This window comes from Arachis hypogaea, chromosome 19 (genome assembly GCF_003086295.3).
Source record: "Arachis hypogaea cultivar Tifrunner chromosome 19, arahy.Tifrunner.gnm2.J5K5, whole genome shotgun sequence".
Taxonomy (NCBI): domain Eukaryota; kingdom Viridiplantae; phylum Streptophyta; class Magnoliopsida; order Fabales; family Fabaceae; genus Arachis; species Arachis hypogaea.
Genome location: NC_092054.1, coordinates 11,613,127 through 11,636,003, shown reverse-complemented (window position 1 = coordinate 11,636,003; position 22,877 = coordinate 11,613,127). Strand labels below are relative to the sequence as shown.

General features: G+C 30.2%; 1 protein-coding gene across 1 annotated transcript; it reads right to left on the bottom strand.

Annotated features, from left to right (window-relative positions):
• Positions 1 to 14,599: 14,599 nt before the first annotated feature.
• Positions 14,600 to 21,551, bottom strand: LOC112777142 (MLO-like protein 1). The gene is made up of 13 exons (XM_025821437.3): positions 21,248 to 21,551; positions 20,684 to 20,928; positions 20,453 to 20,569; positions 20,317 to 20,377; positions 19,723 to 19,823; positions 18,184 to 18,258; positions 18,001 to 18,089; positions 17,621 to 17,670; positions 16,860 to 16,900; positions 16,205 to 16,414; positions 16,045 to 16,112; positions 15,370 to 15,430; positions 14,600 to 14,980 (listed from the first exon to the last, which is right to left on the bottom strand). Exons 1-13 carry the CDS (start codon positions 21,432 to 21,434, stop codon positions 14,762 to 14,764), a joined length of 1,524 nt encoding a protein of 507 aa, XP_025677222.1. The 5' UTR covers positions 21,435 to 21,551; the 3' UTR covers positions 14,600 to 14,761.
• Between the last annotated feature and the right edge of the window lie 1,326 nt (positions 21,552 to 22,877).

Here is a 22,877-nt window from a genome sequence, read left to right as displayed (position 1 = left end):
AATAGGAAGGCACTAAGCCTTTCATACCAAGCTCTTGGAGCTTGCCTAAGGCCATAAAGGGCTTTTGAGAGTTTAAAAACATGATTTGGAAAATCTTTATATTCAAAGCCGGGGGGTTGAGCCACATACACTTCTCTATCAATAAAGCCATTAAGAAAAACACATTTAACATCCATTTGAAACATTTTGAAACCCTTATGGGCAGCATAGGCAAGAAGCAACCTAATTGCTTTCATTCTAGCTACCGGTGCAAAAGACTTATCAAAATCTATACCCTCTTCTTGGTCGTAACCTTGGGCCACTAATCTAGCCTTGTTACGAACAACTTGTCCATCCTCACCAAGTTTATTTTTAAAGACCCACTTAGTACCCGTCACTTTCTTACCATCCGGATGAGGTACTAGTGTCCAAACCTCATTCTTGTCGAATTGAGCAAGCTCTTCTTGCATTGCTTTGACCCATGAAGGATCTTCAAGAGCTTGTTTTATATTATTGGGCTCCATTTGTGACAAGAAGGCAAAATTGCTTGGTTCGGATTGTCTTTTGGTTGAGGATCTTGTTGATACACCTTGAGAGGGATCACCAATGATAAAGTCATGAGGATAACCCCTCATGGACTTCCATTCTCTAGGCTTCCAGATTGGTGTTGAGCTTTGATGAGCTTCTGTGGATCTCACTGTTTCAATTTCTCTTGCTGGCTCAGGAGACAAAATGAAAATGTCTCCTCCAATCTGACGAGACAAAAATGGACTGGCAGATTCTTCATTTTGAGCAGACTTGGGATTCTCTTTATTTGTTCCAGCTTCTTCACAATCTGAATCATTATCTATCACAGTACTGGGAATTAAATTAGAATCACAAAAAGTAACATGTATGGATTCCTCTATGGTCCTATGTTCTTTGAGATAAACCCTATAGGCCTTGCTAGTGGTGGAGTATCCAACAAACATCCCTTCATAGGATTTTAGATCAAATTTGCCAAGGTTTTTTTTATTGTTAAGTACAAAGCATTTGCATCCAAAAACATGAAAATACTTAAGATTTGGAGGGGTTCCTTTCCATAATTCATAGGGAGTTTTCTTCAACCCTTTTCTAATAATTGTCCTATTCAAAATGTAACAAGCTGTATTTACAGCTTCAGCCCATAGAAATTTAGGAATCTCATTCTCACAAAGCATGGCCCTAGGCATCTCTTGAAGGCTTCTATTCCTTCTCTCAACCACCCCATTTTGTTGAGGGGTTCTAGGGTATGAAAAGTTATGAGCAATTCCAAAGTCATCACAGAATTTTTTAAAGTCTTAGTTTTCAAATTCTCTTCCGTGATCACTTCTCAAATGGGCAATTTTTAAATCTTTTTCATTTTAAATTTTCTTGCAAAGAGTTGAAAAAGCATGAAAAGTATCATTTTTATGAGCAAGAAAAAGTACCCAACCAAATCTAGAGTAATCATCTACCACCACAAGACCATAGTGTTTACATCCTAAACTTTGGGTTCTTGTTGGACCAAAAAGATCAATGTGTAACATCTCTAATGACCTTTTGGTTGAGATTCCATCTTTTGATTTAAAAGAGAATTTTACTTGTTTGCCCAGTTGACAAGCATTATAAGTAAGATCCTTATCAAATTTGATATTTGGAATTTCTCTAACCAGATTTTTCTTAACTAGCTTAGAAATTTGGTACATGCTAGCATGACCTAACTTTCTATGCAATAGCCATTTTTCAGATTCAATAGAAGTAAAACATGTTACATTTTGTTCTTTCAAGTCCTTAAGAGTCAAACCATACACATTATTGCACATTTTAGACTCAAACAAAATATCCCCAAATTTTTCACAAACAACCAAACACACAAACTTTCTAAAAATAACTTCAAAACCTAGATCACACAATTGGCTTACACTAAGTAAATTATATTTCAAACCATTTACAAGAAGAACATCATTTATACAAGATGAAAAGCTTTTACCAACTTTTCCAACAGCCACTATCTTTCCTTTAGCATCATCACCAAAAGTGACAAATTCTCCATCATATTCATCAAGCTTTATGAAGAAGGTTGTCTTTCCGGTCATATGCCTAGAGCATCCACTGTCCATATACCACATATTCTCCTTCCGTTTGGATGCTAGGCATACCTACAAAACAAGCTCAAGTGACCTTAGGTATCCAAATTTTTTTGGATCCTTTCACGTTAAACCATCTCTTATGTCCTAAGCCATTATAATAAAAAACAACTTTATAAACTTTATCACCTATCATCCTCTCACCAAAAAAGCATTGAATGGGAAAGTGTCCATTTCGGTTATATAGTCTACAAAACTTTGGAGTTGCTGTTTTGTTAAAGCTTGTTGGGTTTTGAAATCTTGTATCATTTGAAGATGAGGCAATATTTTCAAAATGAGGTTTCTCAACAGATTTATAGAACCCCAAGCCAGCTTTATCATAAAGAGATTTTTGACTAGCCAAGATTTGATTAAGATTTTCAGAACTTTGAGTGAACTTGGCTAAGTCTTCTTTAAGTCTTTTGACCTCTTTAAGCAACTCTTCATTTTCTTTAAAACAATTTACATATGCAACAATTGAATGGTCACTTTCACAGCTCCTAAGTTGGGCTTTTAACTGCTTATTTTCTTCAACAAGATCACAAGCAGTTTCGGCCTCCCTTAGTTTTTCTTTGAGAAATCCATTTTCTGCTTTAAGAATGATGATTTGTTGTTCAAGTTCTTGATTATCCAGCAAAAAGCATCTTATTTTTTCAGAAAGATGATCTATCATAAGGTGAAGAGATTCAGTGTTAGGGTTAGGGATGATTACCTGTTCAACGTGGTCAGCCATAAGACATGGTTGAGACATGGTTTCGGATTCTTCATCGTCTTCTAAATCATTTTCTAGATCTTCCTATGATGCCATCATACCCTTTTTCTTTCCTTTCTTCAGCTTTTTTTCCTTCTTCAACTAAGGGCAGTCAGATTTGAAATGCCCCGTTTTCTTACAGTTGTAGCATGTCACCTTGCTGAGATCTTTCTTCTGTTTTCTTGAGCTGCCTCCTTTGCCTCTCTCCTTGAGCTTCACCATTTTCCTGAATTTTTTGGCAAACAACACAAATTCATTTTCAGAATCACTGGATTCATCATCCAGGGGGTTAGTCACAAATGTAAAAGCAATTCCTTTCTTTTTTGAATCCTTTTTCAAATAAGTGTCTTCAAAAGCAAGTAAATTTCCTCTCAAATCATCATATGTCATGGAGTCAAGACCACTACTCTCATAAATAATTAATGCTTTTATTTCCCACTCTTTTGTGAGACATCTCAACACTCTTCTCACTAGCACAGATTCAAGATACTTGATTCTCATAGCATCCAAGCCGACAATGATGGTGTTGAAGCGCTCAAACAATTCATCAATGGATTCTCCTTCCTTCATTGCAAACATTTCATACTCTCTGTTTAACATATCTATCCTGGTCTTCTTTACAATGGTGGTTCCTTCATGAGTAACTAGAAGTTTGTCCCAGATTTTCTTTGCCGTTGTACATCGTGATACCCATCGGTATTTCTCGAAGCTGATAGCACAGTTGAGTAAGTTGATGGCCTTGGCGTTGACTTCAACTTTCTTTTTGTCTTCTTTGGTCCAGCTTGCTTCTGGTTTAAGAAAGACAACTCCTTCAGCACTTATGACGGTTGGATATTGAGGACCCTCCAGGATAATCTTCCAAAGTCTGTAATCCACTGCTTGCACAAAGATCTTCATTCTCTCCTTCCAATAGGTGTAGTTTTTTCCATTGAAAAGAGGAGGTCTGTTGCTTGACTGTCCTTTGGTCAGGTTGTAAGACACGATATTTGAGCCACTGTTTTCTGCCATCTGGATCTTTTCTCCAAGTTGCAAAGCTTGATCTCTTTGAGACCAAACTCTGATACCAATTGATGGTTTTCAGTGGCTAAGAGAAGGGGGGTTGAATCTTAGCCCCATTTTCTTACTCAATAATACTTGTTGGTCTTTGAAGCAGCTTCTGGAGACTTTTTTCCTTTTTGTCTCGTACCCAGCCACGAGACTTTTTTCTTTTTTCTCGTACCCAGCCACGAGACTTTTCTTTTTGTCTCGTCGATTAGCACGAGATATTTTCAGTTTTATCTCCTGGACAGCAGAAACAGAAATGAAGTAGAAGAGAGAGAGAATTACACCAAGATATATCCTGGTTCAGCTGCTAAGTGCAAGGCAGCCTACAACCAGTCTCCATCACAACAATGATGAAATTTCACTATAATCATTCTTGATTACAAACACCAATTCTCCCTAGGAACTACCCTTCCTATCTGGGACAAGTCCAGAATCTAAACCCAATCCTGAACTTGACTTGGTCACTGCCAAGCTTTCAACTGCTAAGTGCTAACCCAACTTGCAAGGAGATTCTCACAGAATCATGAAACACAACACAGATGTACAAAGGACCTCTAAGGACATCTATGGCTTTTTTTTTTTTAATTTTGCACTCTCTGCCTTTTTTCGCTCTATGGCTTTTTCATTACAAACCTCACTGTTTGCCTTTTTTCCATGAGACTCAAGACATGACAAAATTAAATAGAAAAATACAAAATGAAAACATTGAAGGAGAAGAACTTCTGTAAGTTTGGGGAGCTATAGAAATTCTGTGCTCACTCTTTTACTTAAATCAAACCTTGACTGTTCACCCTTACTTATAGGGAGAAGCCTCCAAGGTTGAAACCAAACAAACCAAGCTAATCTTCTTCTTCTTCAACCAGAACCGGTTCGGCCAGAGAGAGAGAAGAGATAACTCATACAAAACCCAACATGCAATTACCTCTAGTCCTTCCTTGGTCACCAATCTTCATCAATCCGAGCCCTCCATCCTTGCCTTGATCTCTAAGATAAACTCCTGGCCCTTGATGCTTCATGATGATGATATCTTCATCTGCTCCAATCTCTGCCTCTTCCATCACGTAGCCACTATAGCTACTTCCTGTAGTGGTTGAGCAGAATTAGAGACAAGCCATCCCTCTAAGATTCTTCTTCTCTGACCGATATCTTCTTCAACCATTTTTGGTATGGAGAAGCCAAGATCTCTTCACCAAATCTTACCACAAGTGAATGAGAATCTTAGCCACAGCATACTTTTAGTTTGCTTTTTCTTGCCATCATTTTGATGGTCTTGTAGCGTGCATCTCCTTCTCTTCGGTGGCTAGTTGTAGCTTCCATGTTTTGCTGTGTAATGACCGAAAAGATAAGAGAGTTGAGAGAGAAGATAGAGTTTGAAAGCAATTAAATGAAATAGAACAAATTAATTATAATGAGTTGCTTTTTACTTCCCTCTATTGCTGAGTAGCGTGTAGCATTAATGCAGTCAATCATATCAATCACACTTTCTCTCTCATGGTTTCCAATGTAAGTTAAATTCAAATTAATTGAATTTGAGATCCATATGATGAAAGAGTGAGATCCGTTTGGAAGCAATGAACTTTTGCTTTCTTTGCTTAATGGTTTCGGACCATGTAAGCTATCTCCAAGCAATATAATTTTGGGCTTAGTTCAACATGATTCTGACCCAATTAAACACAAATTGCTTCAGCCATTTAATATAATATGTTTTGAACAAAGCAAAGAGGCACATTGGGCTTTTAGTAATAAAACTGGTCCAGTAATTCAGCCAACATAATCATATTTAATATCAAGGCTGAAAGTAAGATGCATATATGGGCTTGCAACATTTTTTTTTATTTTTGGCCTAATAGCAAAATCTGCACCAACAAAATTATTAATTAAATAACTATGAATTAAGATCAAATTAATAATTTTATAAATAATTATATTAATAATGTTTAGTCATCATAAAAATTAATTTAGAGTTTTCCAAACTCATCAGATATTAAAAATATGTTGAAAATTAAGGAGGAGTTTGATTATAAAAGATTGTCTCGAAAGCTTGAGGTGCAGTTGGATAAACTTAACATTAAAAAATGAAAGGCAGGAAAAAGCTTTTGATAACGAAGTTGAAAAAATAAACTTAAAAGTACAATGTTGTATTGCTGAGGTTGAGAAGAATTTTACAGATGCATTAGAAGTTTGCTTATTTCTATATAAAAGTAGCTCTCTTGACAACAGTAATCTTTGTTTTAAAATAAAATTAAGTCTTCTAATTTTTGAAAAATGTTACAAAAATTTTGATAGATAATAATACATTATTGTTGAGTTTGAAAAGCTTATGTTAAATTAATATGATGAATAAACATGATTAAAAGTATTATTAAGTATTTAATTGTTTTAAATTGTTTGTTTGATGAATTTGATTAAGTGTACAGAAAAGTAACTTAATGGGCTAAAGCTACAATAAACCCAATTTGATCAATAAACAAAATCAGTCATGTACCAAATTAATTCAAAAATAGTGGCTGAACATTAAAAAGAAGAAAATTAAATTAGCCCAAAGCTTTCTAAAGCCCATACGGTGATCTCAAAATCAATGGGTTTCACTTTACAAAGTCTTCACTCTTCGGTTACCTAATCCTTTAGTTAAAGTGACACATTTTTCAAGTTCCAACTCACATTGCAAAGTCTTCATTTCTTGGTTATTGGGACTTTGAATTCAATTAAGTTTAATTTCCCTGATAGCTTCCACCGAAAGTTTTTTCAAATCAATCTTTCCAAGAAGAAGAAAGAAGAAAAATAGAAGGCACAAAAGGAAAGATTTTGAAGAAAGGAAAAAAGGTTTTTGCCAAATCAAAGTGAAGAAAGGAAGGCTACAAACTGTAGCTAGTGTCTCGGTCAAAGCTCAACAAAAATTTGTTTCTTCATTTGTGCTTCATTGAGGATCAAAGAAGAAAGCTTCAAGCTCTCATGCATGGAAGAGGCAACCATGAAGAACGTGAAGACTTCAAGGGTCAGAACCACATCAACGTCCAGAATCAATTCTTGGGGTCAAAGTCAAGATCAATGGCCAAGATTGAAGAAGTTGGATGAAAAATGATGAGAGAGAAGAGGTGAGCATGCATGCAACAACCTCGGTCCTCTCCCTCCTCTCTGTTGTAGCCGCTGTTACTCTGATGTTGGAGAAGAAAGAAGGTGTGAGGGTTGAACAAGCTTCAATTTTGGAAGTTTCACTCTTCTATATTAAGGGTAAACGGCCAAGGGTTGAAGGCAACGAGAATAAGTGAAAAAGCAGAGAGTTCTCATAGCTATCCAAAAGCTGCCTGAGTTCTTCTCCTTCAATGATGTTTATTTAGTTTTCTTTTTCTTAGTTTTGTCAGTCTGAGTCTCATGGTATAAGGCAAACATGGTGAGATTTGTAAGAAAAAGCTATTAAGAGAAAAAAGACAATGAGCAAAATTAGAGAAAAAGCCATAGATGTCTCAAAGTTTCTTTGTACATCTTTTCTGTTGTGAGTCATGATCCTATGTGAATTTTCTTGCAAGTTGGGTTAGCACTTTGCAGTTAAAAGTTTGGTTTGAGTCCAAATCAAATTCAAATTGGGGTTAGAATCTGGATTTGTCCATATAGGATTGGGTAGATCCTAGGGAAGAATTGGTGTTTGTAATCTTGAAAAAGATAGTGAAATTTCATCATTGTTGTGATGGAGACTGGATGTAGACTACATTGCACCTAATAGCTGAACCAAGATATATCTGGTGTTTTTTTTTTTCCTCGTTTCTATTTCTGTTACTCACGAGACAAAATGAAAAATGTCTCTCAACTTGTTACGAGATAAAAGTAAAAATATCTCTTAAAGTTTATTGAAAAGGTAAAAATAATATTCTGCGAAAAAAAAAGCTAAAATTTAACTCCCTTCTCTTAGCCACTAATTATCATCAATTATGAATGAGAATTTTTATTTGTGGTTAAAGTATGTATACATGATGTCATACTTTAATTCTTTATAATTGATTTAGGTGTCGTCTATTCTTTTTGTATTGTGAATAGAAGTTAGAACCCAAAGTCAACAACTATGGTGCATGACTTAATTTAGTGGCATACATGGCTTCTTGAGAAAGGATAAGCTCTGTTAAGAGTCCGTTTGGAAAGTAGCAGAAACTACTTTTTTTTTTTTTTACTTTTGGATTATAAAAAGTCAGAATCTACGTGTTTGGTACCATTTTAAAAAAAGTTTTTAACTTTTCGAAAAGTTAATTTATAGCTTTTTAAAGAAGTAGAAATATATGACTTTTCTGTTTCTTGATAAGTCATTCTACCACTTCCTTAAAAAAAATTAATTTCAAAACAAAAAAAATTACTTTCCTTATTAACTCTGTGAAAAATACTGACCCTTCAACACCATTTTCGTGCAAGGTGAAGCACTGATCTTCCACCATCATTCTCACGCAATGTTCCAAACCTCACCATTTTCATTTTCAGACAATATTGCATCTGAACAACCTACTGCATATATTCATTCTAAGTATTTTTTTATCATTTTATCACTCTATTTTTTATTATTAAATTTGTATTTAACTGTAGTATGAAATTTCAGTTTTAATTTTATTTTTTTCACATGTGATTTTATAACTTGCTATTATTTTCATAGTTAATTATAGCAAGTTCTTGACCTCAATAAAGGAGAAGGAAGTTCTAATAGGAGTAAAAAAAATAAAAAACAGCAACAAAATATACATTAACACACATTTTATATTTATTTTTTATTTTCACCTACCATATCATACACAATATTAATGATTAGGTTATGTAAAATTAACATTCAATATTGAAAAATATTTGTTATCATCGTTATTTTAATATTCATTCTCTTTTGTAAAAAAAATTTATTTTTTGAGTACTTTTATAACTAAAAATCCAAACACAAAATAACTTATTTATAAGCTGAAATTAATAAAAATCCTTATGCTTTAAGCTATTTTTTCAAAAGAACTTATTTAAGTTATTTACCCAAAATGGACCTAAGTATTATTACTTTTGAGTTTTAAAGATAAAAAGTGATCTATCTTCAAATAAGAGTGCGGCTGAAAAATTTTATATCAAAGTTTTAGAATCCGTATCTTAGATTTCAAATAGGAAAATTCTATAGTGCTGACACAAGAAAAAAACATGCTATGAGAATCATACGTATTTTATTTAAAAAGTGACGCGTGGTTCTTCTTTTATTATTTCTGTCACAATTTTTTTAATTGATTTTTTATTTTTCGTTTTTGTACGTATGGTTAATTAATTTAGCTATTTATACGGGATTAAACATCTAAACTTTTTGGTTTTTTTTTGTGTATTATTAATTTATTATATCTTCGTGTAAGTTTTTGGTTTAGATGTTGTATTTTCTTTTATATAGGCTTCTATCTAACTAAATTGGAATCACACATTTTATTTATTTTTAATATTTTAACTTATCACAACAATATTTGTTTAGCTTTATTTCAAGAAAATAAAACGTATTACACCAAAGATAAATCTATATGTTGTATTAATATTAATATAATTACAATGGTAAAATAAATAATATAAAATATATTTATTATTATCGTAATATATTTGGTTTTTTTAAATTATTTAATCATTAATATTAAAATAAGTGTAAAGTTACGGAATAAGATTCACACTATATGTTTTTAGAAATATTTTGGACAAAAATACATTACATCAAATAAATTATGATTTTTAAAATAATAGCTTAACGAAAAATATTTATCTTACGCATACTGAAATATTTGAAACAAAAATTTGTTAAGAATTATTAGAGAAAATTATTGCTTATCTTAAAAGAAAAATTGTTTATGAAGAGAAGAAAATAAAATACTATTTTTTATGATTATCATTTATGACTAATAGAAGAAAATAATATATATTTTTTATGATTGTATTGATAGTTTGAAAATATAAATATTGAAATAAGAATGGATTAATAATCGTGGTTATAGTTGGAGTAATATCTAAAATTTTGTTAGTTTGTGAAAATTAAAAGACATAAAAATAATATAATATATTTACTAAGTGAATAAAAGTCCCAAATAAAAATTATAACTTGATATCCAATTAACTACGAAAAAAATCTATTAGTATTTTATGCATGCATGAAAAAAATGAGAAAAAACTATTAAAAAGGGGAAGTTTTTGAATAATGCTGGTGTAATACATTTTATTGACTTAGAATAAAAAGCTAAATAAATGTTGTTAATAAATAAAATTTGTGAATATAATTATTAAGAATTTTAATTAAATAAAAACCTACAAAAAATAGTCTAAAGTCCAAACCAAAAACTTATACAAAAATATAATAAAAAGACCAAATTCTTCGAGCGTTCAGTGCAAATAGCCAAGTTAATTAACCTTACAATTATCCTCTTTTAATCTCACATAGGTCCTGACGAAAAAAAAAAAAACCCTCACATAAGAGAAGGGAAGCAGAAACAGAAAATCAATTAAAAAATTTGTGACACAAACAATAAAAGAAGAGCTACGCATCACTTTTCAAATAAAACACGTATGATCCTCATAGCATGTTTTTTTCTTGTGTCAGTACCATAGAATTTTTCTTTCAAATAATGTATACTTTGGGATATAATCTTTTACTACACCTATATACTTTCTAGCTACTTTTAACTGTATTTCCTGAATTAGAGGTCAAGTTTAAGCATAGTGCAACACATTTACATTATATTCTATTTCAACTTAAATCTCTAAAACTACATATTAATATTTTTGTTTTTAAACATTTATGGTACGAAGTTTTTCACATGGAATTAGTGTTAAATCAGAAAGATATACTCTGTTTTTTGTGGTTTTCTGAGCAACGTTTCTATTAGTGTAATTAATTTTGTTTAGTTATTGTGATTTTAAGTGTTTAAGGATTGTGGATGAGAACTTCAATTTTTTAGCGGGAATGAAGGCTAAATAATGGGGTTGATGGATGTGATGTGTTATTAGAATTTAATAATGGGGAGGAGGAGGATTTAGGGTTATATTTTTGCAAATTTAGTAGTTTACTTCAAATTACTTGTTCGTGATTTAGGGTGATGGGGAGGGGGAGGATTTTTAATTATTTTTGTAGTACTGTATGGTTGTGAATGGTTTGAAATATTGAGTTATGAAATTCACTTTTTAATCTAGACTCTGAAGCATGTGGAACTAAATACAGCTTTTCATGTTTTTAATCAAAGTATTTAATAAAAATTGATAGCAAGTACGGAAATAGGGTTTTGAAATTTGGGTATAAAAAAGAAGGGAAGAGAAAAAAAGAAAAATTTGAGGATTAGAGTTTTTAAATTTAATTTAAGGACCAAATTGCTACAAAAAAATTTACTAATCCACGTCAATTAGTCGGTATCTGGCCAGTGTGTTAGAGACGAGTCTTCATCAGCTTTTCGATGACATCTGATGGTTATCAGTGGCTAAGAGAAGAGGGGTTGAATCTTAGCCCTTTTTTTGCTTATTAACGCTTGTTGGTCTTTGAAACAATTTCTGGAGATTTTTTGCTTTTTATCTCGTACCTAGCCACGATACTTTTTCTTTTTATCTCGTGACCAGGCAGGAGATATTTTTCAGTTTTATCTCCTACGTAGCAGAAACAGAAATGGAGTAGAAGAAAGAGAGAGATTCACACCACGAAGTATCCTGGTTCAGCTGCCAAGTGCAATGCAGCCTACATCCAGTCTTCATCACAACAATGATAGAATTTCACTATAATCATTATGATTACATACACCAATTTTTCCTAGGAACTACCCTTCCTATCCGGGACAAGTCCAGAATCTAACCCAAATCCTGAACTTGACTTGGTCACCTGCCAAGCTTTTAACTGCTAAGTGCTAACCCAACTTGTAAGGGGATTCCCATAGAATCATGATACACAACACAGATGTACAAAGGACTTCTAGGACATCTATGGCTTTTTCTTTTAATTTTGTATACTCTGCTTTTTTTCGCTCTATGACTTTTTCTTACAAACCTCACTGTTTGCCTTTTTCCATGAGACTCAAGACAGATAAAACTAAACAGAAAAATTACAAAATGAAGAATATTGAAGGAGAAGAACTTCTGTTAGCTTGGGCAGCTATGAGAACTCTGTGCTTTCACTCACTTTCTCCTTGCTTCAAGCCATGGCTGTTCTCCCTTATTTATAGAAGGGAAAGCCTTCACGGTTGAAACTGTTAAACCAAGCTAAACTTCTTCTTCTTCAAACCAAAACTGGTTCAGCCAGAGAGAGAGGAGAGGAAACTGAATGTAAAACCCAACATGCAATTACCTCTGTGTCTTCCCTTTACACCAAGCTTCATCAATCCGGACCTTCCATCTTGACTTGCACTCCAATAAGAATTCCTAGCCCTTGATGAGTCTCCTCCTGCTCTTATCCTCTGCCTCATCCTCCACGTAGCTACAGTAGCTACCTCCTGTAGTGGTTGAGCAAGGATAGAGACGAGCCATGCCTCTAAGGATCTTCTTCCTCTAACCAAATGGATCTTCACCATTTTTGGTATGGAGAGCTTGAGATCACTTCACCACATCTTACCTTTTGTGGTAAAAATCTCAACCACACCTTATTTCAGATTTACTTTTTCTTGATGCCATCATTACAATGGCCTTACTACTAGTTTCTTCTTCTTTCTGATAGCTTAAACTTTCTTCCATATTTCATGTGAAGTGACCGAAACTTGAAGAGAGAAATTAAAATTGCTTTCAATGAAACTAACAGAAAGAATGAACGTGAATTAAGTTTTTCACTTCCCTTTTGCTTAGTAACGTGTAGCATCATTAAAGCAATTAAATCAATTTCTCTTTTTCTTTCATGTTTTCAATGCTATTAATGCTAGTTGAATAAATTTAAAATCCACTACATGATGTAAGTGGGATCCGTTGGAAGCATGCAGCAAAATAATTGAATAAATAGATTTCATCATTTTAAATGGATAGCTTAAACCTTGACCCAATTCCCTTTTTAATTTCGGGTCAACCATCTTTGTTGGGCTTCAAAAATGTGTTCCTGGCCCAATCACGCATAACAATCCAACCATGATTCATATAACAATTTTGTACAAGGCTGAATGTATTCAACATATTGGACTTACCATTTTCGGCCCAAAATAAACCTGCACAATAAAATTATTAATTTAGCAATTGTGAAATGAAGATTAAATTAATAATTTTGTAATTAATTATTTTAATAATATTTGATCATCATCAATTTAATTTAGAATTTTCCAAACTCATCAATATCTATTGACGAAAAATGCTTGAAGGACAACTCTGGATCTCGAAATACAATTTCAGAGATGAATATAAATAATTATTAATTTCATATACTATTTTGAGTCTTGAATACAATTTTAAATATCACTTTAAAATTTAACTTAAATTAAATCGGTAATTATCCATTTAATATAATTAGACTTGTCGATCCAATATAATTTTAGAATATTAATAGCTAAAAACATCTTTATTTTAAAAAAATAAATAATAGTGATTCTACATATTTTTCTTACTAACTTGTTTTCTTTAACTTAATAAGATTACTAAGACAAAATTAGATACTTGTTTCATACGGATATATATATATATATTTATATATATATAAAATCAATTCTTCAACTCTCAAGTGGAAATTAACCCGGAGAGGATGACTATAGAAATGTGTGGTTGCTTTTTTCAACTACATCAACACTTGGATGTAAATAAAATTACTACTAGTACACTAAAATTAATTATTATATATTTATATATAAATATATATTATTTAATTTATTTTTAATATTTATTTTATATTTTAATTTATATTTTATACTAATAATTAATTTTAATATATATTTAATATGACCCGATTGCTAATTACATTTTAGACTGACAAACTACTGTATGTTGTGCCAATTATATCAACGAAGAGACAGAAGATTGCCATTTATCACTTGAAGACTCAACCACACTATTTCTGTAGGTCTGAATATTTATAACAATCTAGAATCTACACGGTATGACGGTGGCATTGACCATTAACTTAGGTTTGTTTTTCTTCTTTGAAACGTGTTTTTCTTCTTTGAAACGTGCAAGTTGGGATAGGAAAATAAATTCTTTCCAGTTTTTTTAACACTTGACAGAATAAAATATGATCTCTCATTTTTAATTTTATAAGTGAAATTAAAATTTAAAAAAAAAAGAAAATAATAAAAAATAAAATTAAACACTAAATACCATCCAATTTTTTTTACTGAAAAAAATTCACTTCCGTAAAAATAACAATGGAATTCCAAGAATCTCTTTCGTCTTCGATTTTTATTTAGTAAAATATCTTTTGTTTTTATTCTATTTTCATCATAGATCTTTATTTATTTTTTTCGTCAGAGGCAAATATCCACATATATAAGTGAATATTAAGCTTTATTTTTTGAAAAAAAATTAACGCAATCATTATAAAATCTAATATAATAAATTAAAATACAATAACCACTAATTCAATTAATTACATTTTCTTGTGCCAATATTCTTTTACTTTATTGCTGCCCTCTAGCTCTATTGTGAAGATATGTGTTGTTTTTTTAGATTTTTTTTAACAAGTGTCTTAGAAAAAATATTATATAAAAAAATTCGCCACAAACATTTGCGATAATTCATTATTATTATTATCGATAATATTTATAAAGAGTGATCGTAGATATTTTAGAAACACATTTATAAGCATTTCTCATTTAAGAATATAAAAGCACAAAATTTTATTAACGAAAACAAAACCATTAACAACACTAAATGTACATATTAAAAATCTGATTTCTTTTTTATATCCTTTTAATTACTATTAATTATTGGAGGCATGCTGTGTTTAGATTGGGACAATGGAATTGGCATGGTCTTCTGGGGGAGATGCTGAAGCCCTCCTGAAAATTGAGCCAAGCTGAACTCCATTATTATTAGCGGCGGTTGAAGAACCGTTGTGAGAACTTTCAGGTCTTGGTCCTTTCTTCTTTGCCTTCTGTGCCCAACCAACAAGCCTCACTTGTAATTGCTCATCAAATATTGCCTTCTTAAAGTGAGTTCCCATCTGCAAACATCAATGCAAAGGGGCCTTAATTTTGAATTTCAGCACAAAATTAGGTGTAATAATAATAATAATAATAATAATAATAATAATAATAATAATAATAATAATAATAAATGTCCACTATTTGTTCAGAAGATAAAATGTCTCTTTATAATTTGAAAATTTCTAATGGATCTACAATTATTTAAATAATTAGTCTAAGCAGTCCTGTCACTAGTCTAAAGGTTTCTAAATCCTAACATATCAATAGGTTACTGTTTATAGGACTGTTTAGACCAATTACTTAAATAGTTAGAGACTAATTAAAAATTTTCGAACTGTATAAAAACTTTTGTCTTTTTAACAAATAGTCTCTTTCAAATAGAAAATAAAATAAACTCAAAACTCACCTGTGTAACGAGAGCATAGAGTGGGAGAGTGCTGTAACTACATAGAAGCTGAATAAATACCCTGCAACCCCCAACATAAAGAATTGATAAGAATAAGAGAAACAAGAAAGATTCAAATTCAAAATGACACAACATAGAGCTACTATAGTGATAAGATCATATCATCACTCCTGAATTTGATATATTACTACTATTTTCTTTTCAGGTGAGTCTTTTTAAATCATCCTTAATCCTCATTATTTTATTTTTAGTAATAAGAGAGAGGAATAGAATATTCATAAAAACTGTAAATTTAAAAATAACATATAATAACATGTAAAAAAATTTTAATTAAAAAAGATTTAAATTTTTTGTCATTCACCACCGGAATTTGCGTAAAACATCCGACAATAATTGTTATTATTTTCTAAAATATTTTTTTATTATCATCATATTTAGATTGGAAAAATCCAACAAAAAAATAAATCTATATTATCGTCAGATTTATTCAACGGTAATATCATCAAATTTTTTTGTCGAACACAATCTAAATAATAAATAAAATTTTCATCGAATTTTTATTAAAATCCCAACACTAATTTCAACGGTAATTAACGTTTTTCCTGGAGTGATTATGAATTAGAAAACAACAATATTCACTCGTTAGAAGTAACAGAGTATATATATTATAGTTACCCAATAATGAGCCTTGGAACAATGTAACGAACTTGACCCATTATACACGAGTCAAACCCATAAGTAACCTGAGAGACACAAATAATGTTGATAACGTTAAGAAAAAAAAAAATAAATGGTGGTGGAAATGAGTGAAGAGAGTAAGTAAATGTAAATGTACCCAAATCCAGAAGAAGAAAGCAATCTCAAAAGCATTTTGGAAAAGGATGAAGTGAATCAAGAAGAGAACAATGCGAGGTCGGTGAAACCAGAAGTGATCATCAGATGGTTGAACCACCAATTCACCTTCAATGGCTGCATGCTTCTCTGCCACTTCATGTGCTAATTGGGTTATTACATGTTCCAGCTTTGTCCCTACCGCAAGCAGCACCTGTTATATCCACAAAATCCAAATTATATTAAAAAAATTTCAAGTATTCTTCTTTCAATTATTCGAATGAATAATACTGATGTTTCAGTAATTTTAATCGTCGATCTTAATTATATATATTTTATTATTAAGATCAATGATTAAAACCATTTGAGCATGAGTATTTCTTAAATACTTAAAAGTTGAAACACATTAAATTGAGATATTTTGGTTTTGGTTGGTGCAATTTTATTTTATTTTTTTAGTTTTGGGTTTGAAAAAATCAAAATATTTGGTTTTGATTAAGATAGTTTGTTTTCAGAATGCTAACATTCATTGAAGATCATATATATCATGTTAGGATTTAAATGTGACAACTTAGGGTTAAGCAATTTCTTTTGAATTTTTTAAGAATAATAAATGTTTAAGGACCAAAAAGAAGAACAGAAAAGAAGAGGATACTAACAATGACAGGGATGAAAGCGATCCAGAAATATGTATGCCAACCTGGAAGAGTCAAACAAGAGTTTTAATTAGTGACTAAGAACATTATAAGCAAAAGTACATAATCATTTTTTTTTAATTATTATGTGTATTTCAAAAATTTTCCATTGAATTAGTTATTTCACATATTTTAAATGTATATATATATTTTTTAATGAAAGTCTTGGGTGCTATTTAGTACTATATTTAAAACTCCAGAACAGGATCATTTAAAGTGATGATGCATATAACAATAAGAAAGTGAGAAATTATTATTTGGAAAAGTATAGGTAGATAATAGAAATATTAAACAATGTGAACAATGGATATACCAGATGTTTAATTTATTAGGTATACAGATGATTATCCTAATATTAAGATTTATGTGAGTAATTTGAGACTGTAATGTGTTTTTATTTTATTGGACCAATTTTAAAATCTATTATTCACATTATTCATAAAAACCATTGTCTGCTAAACAAAGTCCTTATTATTTTGGTCAAATTCATATGCATGGTAAAAGTTATTTTATTATTATTTATATATTGGCTCAATATGACACTACCCTAGGGATCCAATTGTAATTTCTCCTTTAATTTGTGTTAAGTCACCATAAATTATCTGAAAAGTATAACCATATGTTTAAAAAAGAAATAAAGCATCCAGCAAAAAAGCTGCATAATAATAATAATAATAATAATAATAATAATAATAATAATAATAATAATAAGTTTTGTAACATACCATTGACATTAAGCAACAAGAAGATGACCACAAAGATCCAAAGATACCAACTGCAGCAACCATAATAATTATTTAAATATTAAAAAAAATAATGATCAAATTTACACACAAATTAAAGAGCTAGCCCAAAAAGAGAGAAATTTGATCATTAACAAATTAATTAGGTGGATACTACAATGAAGATGGCAAAAATATCTTCTCATGAAGATGCTTTGGTTAAAAGTGTGGTTTATTTATTTAGCCACACTTTAAACAAAAACAACACTTTTATAAATATCAAAATCTAACCATACAATCCATCATCCAAAGGTCAAAAAGAAATATACTCATATGAAGACAATTATGCCATCTTCATTGTAGTATCCACCAATTAATTATACCTTATACCAACAACTTTCTTGAAATCATCTTCAAGAGCACGAATCATATACTTGTGAAAATTAAACTTTGGATTTCCCCTGCAGTGGGTCTAAAACAGAGACAAACACAAAAATAAATAAATAATAATTCAAGTATTAATTTGGTGCTTAATTAATATTTAACATGGTATGCTAGAATCTTACCATAATAAAACCAAGCCTCAATGTCACATAATCTAATTTCGTCACGGATCCAAAAAATTGCTTGAAAAAGGATTTCTGAAAGAAAATTAGCAACAAATAATGTTCATAAAAAGAAGGTAAAGGCCCTTAAATTTAATTTCTAAAATTACTAATTTGTGAAAATTTTGTGTATGTAGTCCACACTCTAAATAAAATTAACAATTTTTAATCCATCTAAAACATTGATAATCCGAACATGAATTCATGTAACCTCTTGATGGGAATCAAACGTGAAAATAAAAAATAAATATATTTGAAAGTGAGATTTAATATGATAGAGACCAATGGGTATATAAAACCACTGTTTAGGTAGAAATAAAGTCATCAAGCTACCCATGTAATTAAAAAGATTAGAAGAAAATGGTTAATTTACATAAATTACATTAAAAGAGAGTAGAAGAAAGTGGTTGGAATTTGAGGGTTTTGATAAAGACAACTAATAAAAAGAGTTATCTTATCTATACATAATTAAATATAAATTCTACTAACACTTAACCAAACCAATAATGAAAAATAAAAACTGTGTTAGATAAAATATCAAGCTAAACTTTAAAAGGAGGATGACAAATTAAGTGGTAGTTTAATAAACGCAACATAAATTCTATTCTTACAACTTATTCAAACACCACTCCGAATAAAGTTAAACCTTCCATAATTACCTAATTATGTAGAGTTCAACTAAAGAATTGATTTTTTTAATTAATATTTAATTAATTTTTTTAACAAAAATATTTGATAACAAAAAATAACCAAAACAACCAGAACTTATCCTATTTAACATTCATTAATTGTTTTTAGAATGAACGAATATTAAATAAAATAAATTTGGCCTTTTTTATTGTCTCTCTAGCATTAATTACTTGACTAAACTCCAAGTTCTCCAAAAATGAGATAAAAAATTAATTTTATAATATAAAAAATTGGTTAATATTAATTACTTAAAAATTGGTTTTTTATATTTTTCAATTATGCATATGCTATATATCATATGAGGAATCGTATGAATTTGAAATTCAATTTCTACTCATTAAACTAAGAATGCATAATTAGTGCATGAGATGAAAAAAAAAACATGTGAAGAATTTTTTTTAAATATTTTAGATCAATTAATCAAATTGCATTTATGAACACATAAAGTTAGATATATATTCTAAACACTTTTCTCCAGTAAAGGAGAGTTATATAAAAGAAACAAATACGGCATGTGTATATATATATATTTTATTTACATAGCTTTTAATCGAAGCATGAAATCTATATGTCTTCAAGGGGGAGGAATTTCAGAGGGTTTAACTTGACATTAGCAAATTTTTTTATTTATTTTAGAATTTAATTTTGATACACTATTAATGTAACGTAATTTTATACGCACATCTAAATCTAATTATGTAATGTCACATTAGTAAGAACGAATGTTATTGCACAACTGTCTAAAACGTTTTTTATAGTTAGTATATCAAAATTAAATCCTTTATTTTATTTAGAGAATAAAAAACATACCATCCATCCCAAAATAGCGGAATCTTTGCCAAAACCTGTGAAACGGTCCCTTATAAATTCATGTTGATGAACTTCAGTCACCATTGGCCTTGGTTCCAAAACTATGCGTTACACAAATTTCATATAAAGATTAGTAAGTCAACAAGTTAAAACTTCAAAGTTCAAACAGAATAATAGTTTTGGGAGAAAAAATAAAAGAGAAGCATGCACAAGAAAAATATAATTTGTAAAGTTATTATTAGCTTTTATAAAGTGGGATTAATTGATTTTAAACTTGAAAGGCATATATACCAAAAGTTAAAACAAAATATTCTTCATATTTTTTCTTTTCTTTCTTTAAAACTAGAAATTGCTTTATTTTCATGAGTTACACATGAAATACAATTTGTAAAATTATTGTCAATGCTTTTTATGGTTTAAGAAAACAAAAAGACAAACTTTTATAAAGTAGGATTAATTTAATCATTTAAATGATTTCAAACTTGAAAGGCATATCAAAGAGTCAACACGTTAATGAGATCATTAGAAAAACAGAGAAATTAAATTCAATATATATATAATATTACTTAAATATATTTTTTGTTTTTGTTTTACCTCGTTCTGAATTATAGTTTTCTTTTGCAATAGCGTCTTCCCAGTTCTTCCACTGTCGTATCTATAAATGAAATGGCATTTATTGTTAATTAAATAGAGTAAAATAATAAACTAAATTTAATAAATAGATACTCACTCTTAATCCTCCAAAAACTACCGTGAGAACACAAAAGGTTACATGAACTATAGCTAACACAAAAATGAAGATATGCAAGTGATGAAGGGCTTCAATGGACAATAGAGGCACCTTGCCCTGAAAATAATAATAAATAAATAAGAATTAAGAACAAAAAATTTTCTAATAAGAATGAAATTGAGAAGTTTATTATATCTAAAATATGAGATGAGATAAAGATTGTAATAATACCTTCCGAGCGCAATATCCAGTTTGGGACCCTGTTTCTGCTGATTTGGAAGCTTCCAGAAGGTGCCTGAGATTTCCAGAGAAAGAGAAAAAATTCTGAAAATGTGATGTTGTTTTTGTTTCTTCTTCTTTATCCTCAAATTTACATGGAAGCATGTGGTGAGTCCAATGCTCTGGCACACAGATTCTTATGATCCCATTTTGTGTTACCGTCAGAAGCAGAGATATAAATCCCATCAGCATCAACTCTGAATCAATAACAAAATCAATTTTCTTATTTTTTTTTCTCATAAATTTACAAATTTAGTTAAAAAACCTGAATTATTTAATTTGCACAGCTAGAATTAAATAAAAAATATTATATATATGCTAATCAAAATCACGTATCTATGTATAAATATTTGAAATTATTACTAATTTAAGGTAACTTAGGCTTAGCAGAAAATACGAGTCAAATAACATTTATTGTGCGATGAAGTTAGTTAGTATTCGGAAAAGAAAAAGAAAATTGAGTTGTTGAAATAATAATAAAGAAAATGGATGTGATGATCGGAGAAAATTTGAAACCTTCTTTGACTTTGAGGAGAGCTTCAAAGAGTGGCTTCTGGTTCTTCCTCTTAAGAAATTTTCCGGCATAGTGAAGAAGACGCTCGGCGAGGAGGGAAACGGCGACGATGACGGAGCAAACGACGGCCACAACCCACGTCGGAGTGAACTCCAAATCGTTACCTTCTTCCACGCCTCCGCCGCTCATTCTGGCAGTGATTTATGATCACTTTTGAAATTTCAAGACACCAAAATGTTTTTGTTCGTGCCACCACTGCAAACTTGCGCCTAATGCGCTTTCTGATTCTTCAACTTGGAATTCAACATATATATATATATATATATATATATATATATATATATATATATATATATATGAATTTAATTACATAATGTTATTGATAAAAAATTATTACTTTTATTAATGGTGTGAATAATCATTTTAAAAAAATAATTTTAGTAAATTCTAATCAATTTTTTCTAAAATAACATATAATTTACTCTCTATTATATGTTAATTTTTAATTGGATGTTATTTTAATTTATAACCCTCTGTAATGGTTTTTACTCCTTCTCATTCCTTTATCATCGTCACAACTCCCAAATATCACCGCTTCATCGGGTGTCTTATTCTCTCTGTCATGCTGTTGCCATCTTCCAAAACATCACCGCCGCCGTTGACACAAGCAGCGTCGCTGTCCTCGAGTTAGAAGACAATATTGACACTATTATTATATTTCCAATATTACTTCATCACCGCAGCGCTGATTGTGTCGACGGTTGCGGTGATGCTTTGGATGAACGGGACACTCGATGAAGTGGCGATGTTTGGGAGATGCGACGAGTCAACGATGATGAAGAAATGAAAAGAAGTGAAAGTCATTAGAGAGAAGAATAGTTATCGATTAAAATAAACATCCAATTAGAAATTAACACATAATAAAAAATAAATTACATATTATTTTAAAAAGGATTGGATAGAATTATGATTGTATAAAGTATTTTATAATATTAATATATTAAAATTTAATTTTATATATATATCAAAAGATTTTAAAATAAAAAATTAATAAATAATAAAATAATATTCTAATTATTCTCAAGTCAAGATAGTAAATTTACCGATAATAAATATTATAAATGCAAAGGTAACTAAAATATTATTTTATTATTTTACTAATATTCTTATTTTGAAAGAAATTTTTTTTTTCATAGATAGGTAGATACACAAGACACAACGACCTTGACTTTGCACGTCTATTGGGATTCGTTTTTTTAATTAATTAGTAGATTATTATTGTCCCTTCCTAGAGTAGAGACTTTTTCAATTGGAGACGATAAAAAGGAAAAAAAAAAAAAAAAAAGACACAAAGGGTGCACATGTATAAAAAAGGTGAGGTATTTGAGCGAATAAAAATTCGTATACAGTGGTCTTGTATAAAATTTATCATTGAAAAATAATTAAATATTAATTTAATTAAATTTATTAAATTATTTAACTGTTTTTAATTATCAATAAATCTCCACCATTTGAGTTTATTTGTCTATAAAATTAACTTCGTTACATTTTCATTTATTTTTATACCGAGACCTATTGCATTTGATTTGACTATGATATGAACGCAAAGCATAAGTGTGATAATTGAATTTT